Here is a 12,884-nt window from a genome sequence, read left to right as displayed (position 1 = left end):
TGTTTGGGACAGGATGCTCGCCGCACCGGTAGCCGGCGGGAGGAAGGGGTGGTGAGACAAGGGAGAGGTCGTGGGGCACACAGGGAGTCCCCAGGTGTGACCGCAACGTCCCGGTCCGGTCCCCGCTGAGCCGGGCTGGCTTCAGGATCGCGAGCAGCACGTGGCTGGCCCCCGGCGCCGCGTCCCGCCCTCAGCCGCGCGGGGGCGCAGGGCGCAGGCGCGCTGCCGCAATGCGCGGGCGGCGGCGACGCCACTCCGGTCCGCCAGGGGCCGCTGTGGCGCAGGCGGGCTGGCCCGCGCTGTTGGGGCCGCGGCTCGCCGGTCCCTCTTGGGCACGGCCTTGCCGGTTTGGCGGGGTGAAAGGTTGCGAAGATGGCGACGGCCTTGAGCGAGGAGGAGCTGGACAATGAAGACTATTACTCGTTGCTGAACGTGCGCAGGGAGGTGAGGCCTGCGGCGGGACGCCGTCTGGGCGGAGGCCGCGCCCGGTGGCTCGGGAGGGCCGGGCTGGCGGCCACCGCTCCGTCCCCGCCACGGGCGGCCGGGACCCGGCGGGGGAGGCCGCGTGACCCCGTCCGACATGCGCGACCGGCCGCCGACCGGGCGGTCCCCACTGCCCCGACCCTTGCACTGGGGGTGTCCCGCCGGCCTCTGCCCCTGCTCTCGGCGGCCTGGGCGCCGCGTCCTGGCAAGGCTAGAGGCCCCGGTACCCGCAGGAGGAAGAAGGCTCCCCGAGGTGGAGGCTCTTGGAGTGGGGTTCCCGGCCCTCCAGGACCCGGTGCCTCGTCCGGCTCACAAACTCACCTTGGCTGAGGGGCTAGGTCATCGCCCCCGGCCGGCAGAATGGGAAACTGAGTCTCAGGCACCAAGGTCAAAGCCACCAGCAAACCTTCCCACGGGCGTCTGTCCGGTTCCCGAGTATCCATGGGGACGTCCGGCTTCTGAAGTGAATTCAGGCCCCGAGGCACGTGGCTTGTGTCCTCCTGTCCCCTGAGCTGCTGTCCCGAAATTGAAGGAAGAGCCTCCCGTACCTACAGCCTCAATTCGGAGGCCTCAGTTTAGGAAGAAGCCGTAAAGCCAGGAAAAGCAGGCGGTGCCCCAAGCACGGCCTCAGCACGCGCGCCGCTTTCCACACGCCGAGTGTTTGCACCCTGTTTCCTCACCCAGTAAGAGATAGGGTCTCACGCTGTGCCTGGCACGTAGTAGGGGCCCAGGAAGTTTCATTTCTTGCTGACCAGCCCCGTTGACATCAGCGTGAAGGGCAGGAAGGCTTCCAAGGTCAGGTCATAAGGTGGATCTTTTATCTCTAAGCTGCCGGGTTCGGTCTTCCCAGCCCTGCTAGAGAACCGTTAATTCCCTCTCATTTTTCCCAGCGATCGTAATTAGCCAAGTTTGACAAAGTTCTAGACAAAACCAGTCAAATGTGTGTCGTGCGTAAATGTTGGTGTGCATCGTGTCTGTCGGTAATAGCCAACATTTTTTGAGTACTGCTTTTGTGCAGGGCCCCGTGCGGAGTGAACACTTTATGTTACATTATCTTGTTCATTTCTCACCCCAGCCCCTAAGGGAAATGTTATGATAATCCTTGACTTACAGCTCAGAAAACTGAGGCAGAGAGAGGTTAAGTGACTTGCCCAGAGTTACATCAGTAGAAAGTGCGAGAGCCTGAATTCATCCCTGGGAAGTCCGGGCGGAGCTTCCGCTCCGCTGTCGTAACTAGTCAGACTACAGAGCTGCTAGTTCTGGTACTGTGAGCTTGGGCACCCACATGAAATCCCCCAAATGTGTTAGCCACCATGCATTATGAACAATGAACTGTCTGGGGGGAACTGCAAGTCATGTTATCATCTGCCATAGGCACCTGGAGGTTCTCATAAGTCATAAACAGTAAAGCTTGGGGTGAATCACTTCTTTGGCCTTGGGTTTCTTTCCCTTTGAATGAAGCTGTTTGGCTAGTTACTAAGTTTTCTCCAGTTCTTAGAAGCAAAGCAGTATATGAAACCAGCTTTTCTGAAACCAGCCTTTCTTACCACTGGTTTATAGTCGGCCTTATCAGTAATTGAGCAACAATGTATCCCATTTTCCAGGCTTGCTGAATCTTAGGCAGCTGCAGTTGATCAAAAAGATCTAGAATAATAGACTTGGCCAGAGTCTTTGGTGAGCATTTGTCAGAGGTATACCTTAAAAATGTTGGGGTCTTAGGACTTGTCATTGTTATTGGACTGATGAGTGGGAGCCAAATATTTATTTCTTAAAAAAAAAAAAAAGTCTTATCTCTCCCAATGAGTTGAGGCACTTTTCATATTTATGGCTGTAGGTGAAATTCCTGTGAAACATGTTCTCTTGCTAGAGTCACTTTGTGTTCCCTGTGTCCACAAGCTCTGTGTAAAATGTTACCAAGTGTGTGCAGATTTTATCTCTGAAGATTCTACTGGAAGAGAAGCTCTGAAGGTGATCTCTGGACTTGATATTTACTAGGATTTGTTTTGTGAAATCAGAAATCAACCTGAAGTTGAAATAGCATGATTTCGTTGGAGAGTTAGAGGAAAATAGAAGTAATCTGAACTCTTACATGTGTGGTTGGAAGGAGACAATAACACCTGTTTATTTGCTGTCAGTTCTGCAGCTTGACGCCATTTATTTTTTATTTATTTATTTTTTTCAACATTTATTTATTTTTTTGGGACAGAGAGAGACAGAGCATGAACGGGTGAGGAGCAGAGAGAGAGGGAGACACAGAATCAGAAACAGGCTCCAGGCTCTGAGCCATCAGCCCAGAGCCCGACGCGGGGCTCGAACTCACGGACCGCGAGATCGTGACCTGGCTGAAGTCGGACACTTAACCGACTGCGCCACCCAGGCGCCCCTGACGCCATTTAAATATACCTGTAGGAGGCAAGGTCCTCTTCCCACCAGTTATTCAGAGTACCTTCCAGAGAGTACCTTCAACACTCTGTGTTCAGGAAGTTCAGAGACTTTTCCCTAGAAACCTCAAATGGAAGCAACCTGACCCAAAACCGGGGAATTCTGTTTAAAATTTGAAAAATTACAAGCCTGATACATAGTTAAAATTGGAGTAATACAGAAATGTCAAAAACCAGCTTACAAATCTCTTTTTCCAGGTTTTAAACTTCAAAATATCCACTTGTATTGTATTTCAGAGAGTGAAGCAGGCAGCTAGACAGGACCAGATTCTTCTCTAAACAAGACTTCTGTGATCTTTAATGATTCCCTTTTCTCCAGTGTTCTGGATTTCCTGTTTGCAGAGTAGAGCCATTATCACACTGAGGAGGGAGTAATTTATCATTAACCCGGCACTCTGAAACCAGATTAGCATCTTTGGTTTAGTGTAGTCAAATGTGTCATCATGTGCCTAAAATCTAACTGATCTGAGGTTTCTGGGATGACTTTCCAGGACTTAATTTGGAGAAAGAATTCCTGACCAATCAGTGAACTTTGCTTGATCTTTATACATTTTACAGACATTTTAACTGACACATTCTACACTGAATTTATGCCTTTTTTAAAGCTGAATTTATTTCTAAGTAAATGACTGAAATTCCTGCTTTATCAATGTGGCATTACCATTAAAAGAAGCTCTGTCATTTTTACGCATGCCTTTCAGCAGTGTTCCTAACCCATTTTAAGATCTTTGATCCCAATCAATTTAGCTTTCAAGGGGCTAATCTCCTTCTCAAGTTTTAAACACTTTTTAAAAAGACAGTTAAGGAAAAAAATAAACTTACGTGAAAAAGTTTTTTTTTCCTTGCTAATCCACCCATGGAGGTCAGTCTTCTACACTAGCCTTAAAACTATAATTGCAAAACTGTCACCTACCAATAAAAAGTTTCCCCGGAGTCCCTGCACTTTTTTTCGTTCCCTGGTTTAGAGCACGCTGTTCTTTCCAAAGTTTTTGGTTGTCTGGGTTTCTCTGGCTGGAGATGAGAGTCACAGAGTGGGGCTAAACATTCAAGTTTGGACTGCAGATGGGAAGAAAGGGCTAGAGCAGGAGAGGAAGGTTTACTGGCCACTGTCCGGATTGACCTAGAGGGATGTCACACAACCCAACAGGATGGCTTGGCTGGCCGTCTGGAAAGTGGAGTGTGGTGGTGTGGGCTCAGCCAGGCGCACACTCCAGTCCCTGAAGCAGGGAGGTGTTGTTTACTCATCCGTTGCTTATCTAACTTTGTGATGAGCAGCTAATTTAGTCTTAAGGAGGGATATCAAGATAGGTCTGAGAAGGTTGTTCCTATGTTCAAAGTTACCATACTTTGTAATCGTGACTCTGCTTAAAACGTGTGCATTCAGGAAGTAGTGTTAAGCCTTGGTTGTCCAAAAACCTGTCTTATCCACATGATCACATCCCTAAGGTCACCTGTAAGAGGCTGAGGAGGAAGGTCATTAGAAACTGGAGTCTCAGCCCACATTGCCCCTGAGTGACAAGTCATTTAACCTCTTTTTTTTTTTTTAACAAGTCATTTAATCTCTTAAAGTGTCCCATTTACTCATGTGCTATAGTACTTCAGAGTTATTGAGAGAGTAGAAAGAGGCAACACTGTGGCTTTGCAGCCAGAATGTCCTGAGTTCGAATCCCCATTTTACTATTGGCAGGAGCGGGTTCCTGCCTCTGGGCCAGTAGTTTACTCTTCCTGCTTCCCATTTTCTTTGATGTTGAAATGTAGGTGACAGGCAATAATTTATTAGGAACTTACTGTGAGCCAGCATGCCATATACTGGAGTCTGGCAAGGTAATGAGGATATGCATACAGTGCCTTTGTACAGGTGGATGTTCATTTAATATTTATTGTTATTTCTTGAATTTTGATAAAGCATGAGGTTTTGCTTATTTTAAAAGGACATACGTGGGGCGCCTGGGTGGCTCGGTCGGTTGGGCGTCCGACTTCGGCTCAGGTCACGATCTCGCGGTATGTGAGTTCGAGCCCCACATCGGGCTCTGTGCTGACAGCTCAGAGCCTGGAGCCTGTTTCGGATTCTGTGTCTCCCTCTCTCTCTGACCCTCCCCCGTTCATGCTCTGTCTCTCTCTGTCTCAAAAATAAATAAACGTTAAAAAAAATTTTTTTTTTTTTTTTAAAAAGGACATGCGTGAACATAGAAAAGCTTCGATACGCTTCATCCTGGCTAAGTTTGCTATTCGTCTGTTATATTGATAAAATAAAAAACACAGTGCCAGGATTTGTGCTAAGTGTTAGGTTATGAATTCCCAAAGTTTTCTTTTCTCTTTCTGTTCAAAATACTGAGTTTCTTCTCTTCAAAAGACAGTTATCCCTCTGAACTCTGCTTCCTGCAAAGTCATTAGTTTGAGTAGGGAGGGGTTCCCAGAAGGTGGAGCCAAGTGTGGGAGTAGGGTGAAAGGGATAATCCAGAAAGACAGTATCTGTGGTAAAGGCGCAGAGGGACCCAAAAATATAACTGTCGTGAGATGTCGGCCTTTAAGGGCCCAGGCAGGAAGGGGAGGACCTCCCTGATCAGAAGACAGAGCACTGGGGTCAGGAGAGTTCCCAGCTAGAGTTCAGAGAGGCTTCTGGGTGCAGAGGGAGCTCTTAGGATACCCAGTTGGTTCCAGTGTCATAATATGATTAGCAAACACCATGAGGTTAAATTTTAAAACGTGTTTTCTTTAATGAACCACAGGCTAGTTATTACCTTTCTGCTTCAGGCATTTCAAACAATTGCTTCTTGAAATTTTAATGCTTAGTTCTGCATTATCTACCAAAATACCTCTCTTTTTTTCCTTTGCTAAAGAGAATTCAATTGAAAGCTTTTATATTTGCTGTGAGTTCAGTAGTAAAACAGTGGGTAAGAGAATACAGGACAAGGGAGCAACATGTTTTCGCGTTTCCCTTGGCTGTGGAATTTTAGTGTTTAACTTTTATTAAACTTTGACTTTTATTTTATTTATACCCTACCTTGTTCGAGAAAGGATTTAAGACAACTAACAGGAATGAATAAATAAAAGGGCATAAGAGTTTAAAAGGGGGCCCCACTGGGAGAAAGACCGTCAGGAACACTGCCGCTTTATCATCAGAGTTATCAAGGTCCCTTTTTCCCTTGAAGGAGCTCAGAGCTTGGAGCCTCCTCCAAGTTCATAGCCTGACGGCCGGCTCCCGTTTGGCTCTTGTACCGTTAGAACCATATCTGCATGCGACGAGTGCACAGTGTTCCCTCCCTCGTTTGGAGGAGCCAGAACATTCTTCAGTGGTAAAATGCCAGCAGACGTCAGCCACAAGAAGTGTGCGTGAGTGGGCAGGATTTAACAGATGGACACGGAGAGAGCAAGTAGAAGGTCAGGCTTTTAGGGAAAAATAAGCCAAGCTCTTGATGCAAAGACAGGATCCGAACCATCACTTCTGACCCAGAAAGGAACTGGAGCTCATTTTTCTAAGACGCTGGCCTTTATTTCCTGTTGTGTCTCGAGGGCACCAAAACCGCATATGGACATGACCAGGAAGAGAAATGAGCACCAAATTGTACAGCGGTCAGAAAAGTCTCCCCTCAGCCCTTGGAATGACCTCCGGTCAGGAATCGAACTTTCTGCTCCACTGGCTCCTTTGTCCTCACATTCCGTTGTCTGTAGAGGTGGGCTTGGAGGAAAGCCCCTCCCCCCGGCCCCGCCCCATGAACCTTGAAGGTGACCAGGGGCTTGCTTTTTCTTTGTTAGTACGTAGACTTCTGTCATTACTGATCGCCTATTCTGTTTTCGAATTTGTATTGCCATCTTGGGGGGAATGAGTTGTGTAGATTTTGTAAGTGTTTTCCTTCTGTGTAAGACAACTTAGGTCTTGGAGTTACTTGATCAACCCCGTTTAACTTTTCTGGCTTATTCGTGATCCTGTTGTCTCTCTCTGAAGCCCACCTTCCCGAAGCAGCATCTAAGATGGGTGTAGGAGGTTGACTCTTCAAAATCCCATGACATGGACTGTATCCACCTGCCCCCTGTGCTCTACAAAGCTGTGGCCATGTTCAGGGGTTCAAGAGAAGGACAGTTGGGGCCACTGAGCCCAGCACCTTCCATGGAAAGCCCCTGTGCACGTTTGTCGGTGATGATTTGAAAAGGCAGAGATGGTGGTGGAGCTTCGAAAGATGAAGTCCTTGAACTCAGATTTGAGTTTGACTTTGTAGCAGCCTTATCTGGGGCAAGCCGGTTAGCCTCTCTGAGCCTCTCTCTTCACCCATAAACTCCAGACAATAATTTCACCGTCCTAGGGCTTTGGGGGAAATTAAGCAAGAATGCATGTAAGTGCTCAGCATAGTAATGGGCATGTTATCATGTAAAGTAAATGTCAGTATGTTGTTGTTAGTATCGTGAGCATAAAAGTTAACAAGGAATGTGCTTATTGATTTGTCAGAATTCCTCACACAGTTTGGATGAGCCCGCTGTGTGATTGATGTTTTGTAAATACCTGTCCCCTCTCTGCAGCTTTTCACTCTCATGAACCACAGTGTGGTCCCGGCCAGGGTGCACGGGCGCTCACTCTCTAGCCAGCTTTTGGGTCAGGGGTCCGAGGTCAGGGAAACTCCTTCTCCGCCTCAGATCACACTTTTAGATCTTTCTGATCCTCATTGTGTTTACCTCCTTTTAAATGGAGGTCCCAATACCAATCTCAAGGTGTTCTGTGAGTATTTTTTTTAATGTTTATTTATTTTTGAGAGAGAGAGAGACTGCGAATGAGGGAGGGGCAGAGAGTGGGGGACAGAGGATCTGAAGTGGGGTCTGTACTGACAGCAGCAAGTCCAATCGACGCGGGGCTCGGACTCTCAAAGGTGAGATCATGACCTGAGCCAAAGCCGGACACCCAATCGACTGAGTCACCCAGGCGCCCCAAGGTGTTCTGTGAGTATTAAAGCACCAAATGAGGAAATGCCAGTGGGAGTGTTTTGTGCAAGTGTGTGTGTGCACCACGTGTGTGCCTGTGTGCCTCCTTGAAGTCCCCTTCGGCTTTGGCTCCTCTGATGCTCCCTTTGTCCTCCTTTCTTACCTTGCCAGGTGCTCATTCTCCGTCCTGAGAATTCCCCCAGGTTTGGTCCTTGCCGGCTTGGCTCTTTTTAAAATCTCTTGCTTCTCCTGCATCTCTGCGTGCCTTCTGGGCTGTACATGGTGGTCAGATTCACCTTCCCCCCCAGCCCGATGCTTCCAATTTCTCCCCAACCCATGCATCTGAGCCAGAACTCCTGGAGTGCTTTTTGGTCTGTTTCTCCTTACGGTATTGAGCCCCTTTTAATTGTCCGACAAACGCATTCAGCTCATAAAGCCTCCCCTTGACCCCCTGCCAACTCTGATCCTTCATTTCCACTCTGACTTCTGGGCTCCCAACCAACCCTCTAACCTCAACCCTGTGGTTCTGCTGCACTTTTGCTTAGGTCTCTCTGATTTTGATTTTTGTCAGTTCTAGTCAGACTGTACCAAATTAATATCAACAAACGGTACCAATCGCATTATTTCCCTGCCCAGAAACCTGTCATGACCTCCCATTGTTTATCGGGTCAGGGTCAAACTCTCGGCTCCGTTTTAAAGCACCTTATAAATTAGATGTTTTATGTTTTTTTTGCCTACCGTACGGTGATGTTCTGCTTTTCTCCACTGCAAAGTAAGCGTCATGTGGTTTGGGACCACAGCTGTCTGATTCCCCATTATATCCCTTTGGACAGTGTGAGTATATGACAAGTACCTACCAATGTTTACTGAGTGAACGAGCAAGTGGATGGATGTCCAGGTTCATTTCCTGCCAGCCTCCTGCTTATACTTCTTAGCTCTTGTCAGTTTGGTCAGTGTTCTGTCTCTGTCCCCAACACTGGCCTGTTCGTCAGCCCGTCCTAGATACCAGAGCAAATCACAGTCCACCTTTTTGCATTCCCATTTGGGTCCCTCCACCTCCATGAAGTTTTCTTCGCATTCTCACTGCCCCGAACTTAGTTCCCCCCCCCCCCACTAATGTTAGCATTTCTGTCTTGTATCGTTTAGTTAAATCCACACATGTGGGGTTTTTTTAGGGGAAGCGCACATCCACACGCACACCTAGTGTGTAAACTCCTTAATATATTTCTGTTGTACCTCCTGTGGTACTTAGGACAGGGCTGGCACTCGATCAGTGGACTGACTCCAAGAGGTCAGTATTTACTAACATCGTATTCACGTGTCTAGACGCGTTTTACTTTGTGGAAAACCTGTGTCGAAGATCACATTGCGGTTTTGGCAGCAAACCGCTCTAGAGGAATTTTTTGGAAGGAGTTTATCAGTTATCAGCTTGGCATTTCTAAATTTTCACTCATAAAAACTGCTCAAAGTCAGATGCAGGAGGAAGAGAGCAAATTGAAATGCAGGCCTTGGAGCTCGCTCCCTGCGGAGACTGGGTACCAGGCCGGGAGACGAATGAGGGCTTGTCCTGCTGGGCTGGTGCTTTTTCACCTGGGAGACACCCTGTTCCTCTTCTGTTTATTGCAGGGGGAACCGGTTACTTCTTTCTCATCTCTTGCACTGGCATCAGTGATGATATTGGTAAAAGTAAATGCGTTTCAGATGGATTCGATTGTAGTTTCTTTTGTCAGAGCTCAGTTTTCAGGATGGACAACACGGGCTTAGTCTCACTTGAGATCCCGTTCTGCTTGAGACGCTCTTGTAAAGGTGGGTCGGGCGGAATGAGTCTGCACCACGCCTGAGATTGAGGGTGAGTCCGCGTGCACCGTTGGGGTCTTGCTGTTTGCGGATGAACCCCAGCTTATTTCCAGACCCTCCAAATGAAAATGTAGAAGGCTGTGTTGAGCAGGGCGGATGACAGTAGAAGATGGCAGGACTGTGTGTGAGCGTGGTTTTATTGTGTGGAGTTTTGGACTACGTAGTGGGAACCTTTGCAAAATGAAGTAGGAAATTTTTCCAGGTCCGGTGTAGTGCTTTGGTGAGGACATGACTTGGTCTCCTCAGTGACACCAAGTGATCTGGAACAGCCCTCCTCCATGAAGCAGCTCTTACTCAGCACAAAGAACCCAGACTCTCTTGTCAGTTAGCTCTGAAATCTGCTTTTTCCTTTAAATTGTATGAGCACCAAGTATCATAAAAAAATTACAGGTTTTATTAGCTGATGCAGTTGATTTCAATCAGATTGTCATGGAACATATGGACAATAATGAATCTTCAATTGTGGTAATTAGGCAAAGTTCCCAAAATCTAATAGAACATAGTTTGTGGAGACTTCCTTCCGGAAATACAGCAACACAGGTGCAGCCTGGAGGTTTGGGCTGGAAAGTATAGGCTTCAGCAACTAAAGACCTCGTGGCTTTCCTTTTCCTAAAATGAGCGTGGTGAGGTGTAAGTTGCCGCTTACGTGCTTCAAAGTATTGAATTAAATATTGTCATTGCATTAGTTTTAAGTGCTGCACACCGTTTATTGGTTCTTTGCTTGCTGGCCAGGACTATGCTTCCTGGTCCCCTAGTGGTTGAGCGAGGCCCTGTGACTAGTTCTAGCCAATGATATGAGTGGAAGTGATGTGGGTCCTGCTCAGGCTGAGGGGTTTAAATGCTGGTCTGAGAGCCAGAGAGTCTCTGTCTCTTGCCCTTCCCTCTGCCTTAGAGACTGGCAGTGGTTCAGGGGCACCAAAGTGGCTCAGTCGGTTAAGCCTCCGACTCTTGGTTTCAGCTCAGGTCGTGATCTCGTTGTTCATGGGTCTGAGCCCTGCGTTGGCATTCTCTCTCTCTCCCTCTCTGCCCCTCCTGCGCATGAGTGCGCGCTCTCTCTCTCTCCCTCTCTCTCTCTCTCTCTCAGAATAAATAAATAAACTTAAAAAAGAAGAAATTAAAGCTCAATTAATAAAATATAAAAGGAGACATAAAGTGTACTAGTATTTCAGTAAGGCACAGGAAGACTGAAGGATTTCAAAATAGCTGTGTATTGAAAAATAATGAAATTACAGAGATACAGACATCACAGCAGATAAAATGAAAAATATCTAGTAACTACACAGTGAAATAACTGAATTACTTAGAAATTACTAGCAAACACAATACACAAGTACACATTTTGTTAACCATCAAAACAGTGATGTCATCACATATCATTTGGCCTTAAGTAAATTCCACTGTACGCATGACTCGGTGAGAAAAAGGCAAGCGGTGGCTTAGTTTTATTGAAACTAGTTTTCAGACCCCCAGGGGGCCCCACGCCACACCCTGAGAACCGCTGCCCTCCCCGATCATGACCGATACGGTCTCCGTTCAGACATACGGGTGTTCCTCACCCATTTCCACTTACTTCGTTAAATGAAAATAGAGAACAGAAGCAGAGTGGCAGTATGCTCTTTGAGTGTGTGCATCACATTGATTCCAGAGATGGTCTTCCCTAGACTTTGGGTAGGTGGAGGTAGTGGTAGCTTCTTCAGTGGCTTCATTATTCAACGGAAGCAAATAGGATGAAACTGGAGTCCGAGACTTTTCTGAGGATGATGCCACAGCAGAGATCAGAAGAGAGACAATGTATAGGTTTAGTTTTGTAAAAGTGGAGAACTTCTGTGTTTGCTAAAGACAAAAAACCAAAACCTGAAAAAAAAAAAAAAACCCATAACACAATTTAAAAACTCAAAAGGAGTATACAGTATATTTATTTGATCAACAATTCATCTATTTCCAATGTATATAAAGAACTCTTGGAAGTTAAGCAAAAAAACAAAAAAAAAAACAAAAAAAAAACCAAAAAAAGGGATAAATGCCCCAATAGGAACACAAAACAAAGGAAACAAATAGGTTATTTCATAAAAGAAGAAATCTAAAATGCAAATAAATACATGGAAAAATATCCACCCTCAATAGTAAACAAACGTGCAATTTTTTTTAATGTTTATTTTTGAGAGAGAGAGCAAGTGGGGGAGGGGCAGAGAGAACGGGAGACAGAGGATCTGAAGCAGGCTCTGTGCTGCCAGCAGAGAGCCCAACACAGGACTCGAACTCCTGAACCACGAGACCATGACCTGAGCCGAAGTTGGATGCTTAACTGACTGAGCCACCCAGGTCCCCCCCCTTTTTTAATGTAAACAAACATGTAATTTAAAACAGGGTACCCGTTTTGGTCTGCCAGATGGACAAAGATTGTTTCCTTTCTTATGGTAACATTCAGTGCTGATATGCTGGGTCTGCTGCCCCCCCCCCCCCCCCAGCCAGAAGACGTGACGTTTATTCCCTGGAGAAATTGAACCAGGAAAGCTTCAGAGCCTAGACCTAGACGCAGTGGAGGGCGAGAGTGGCACCCTTACAAAAGCAGGGAATACATGAGCGATTGTATCCCGCATGGTGAGACTTACAGCTTTTCCCATTTGTTCTCTGTGCTCTTTCCTGAAAAAACTAACCTATCAAAAAGAAAACACTGCCAAGTGAAACTTCCCTTCCTGGTCCTCTCCCAGCCATTCCACAGAGAGGCTCATCAGATGACAAGGCCTATTCACATAGGGCTTCCAAATACTTTCTTAGTATCTTACTGTCACATATACATTGATATTAAGGAACCATTGAATATTTGAAGGAATGCTCCAGTCTGAAATTCTAAGATCATGCAGACAGCGAAGAGAAATGAAAGAAGCAGTGCAGCGAGTTTGAAAACTAGATGGTCTTCAGAGAGAGAAGATATTAGGTGTAAGAAATAAGAACAAGGTGATACTTTTAAAAGAAATATATACAAATGAAGAAACTCTTGGAACTTAAAAATAAGATAGAAGCTAAAACTCTATAGAGGGCTGGAAAATGAGGAAATCTCCATGAAAGTAAAATTTAAAACTTAGAAGACCAACTCTTAGGCAGTAAAAAGGGGAAGACAGTATTAAGCAATTATTATCAGAAAGATTCTCAGAACCAAAAAGTATGAGACTCTAGATGGAAGGGGCCAAT

At 46.5% G+C, this 12,884-nt stretch overlaps 1 protein-coding gene across 2 annotated transcripts in view; it reads left to right on the top strand.

Moving 5' to 3' along the window:
• The first annotated feature begins 290 nt into the window (after positions 1-290).
• DNAJC11 (DnaJ heat shock protein family (Hsp40) member C11) overlaps positions 291-12,884 on the top strand; it is a 69,485-nt gene continuing 56,891 nt past the window's right edge. For both annotated transcript variants that reach the window (XM_025912121.2, XM_086715552.1), the window contains exon 1: positions 291-444. In XM_025912121.2, coding sequence (XP_025767906.1) covers positions 373-444 — 72 coding nt within the window. In that variant the 5' untranslated portion in view covers positions 291-372. The remainder of the gene's footprint in view (positions 445-12,884) is intronic.

This window comes from Puma concolor, chromosome C1 (assembly GCF_028749965.1).
Source record: "Puma concolor isolate L17-30 chromosome C1, mPumCon1.1.hap2, whole genome shotgun sequence".
In the NCBI taxonomy this organism is placed as follows: Eukaryota; Metazoa; Chordata; class Mammalia; order Carnivora; family Felidae; genus Puma; species Puma concolor.
This window is presented reverse-complemented; position numbering and strand designations above follow the sequence as displayed.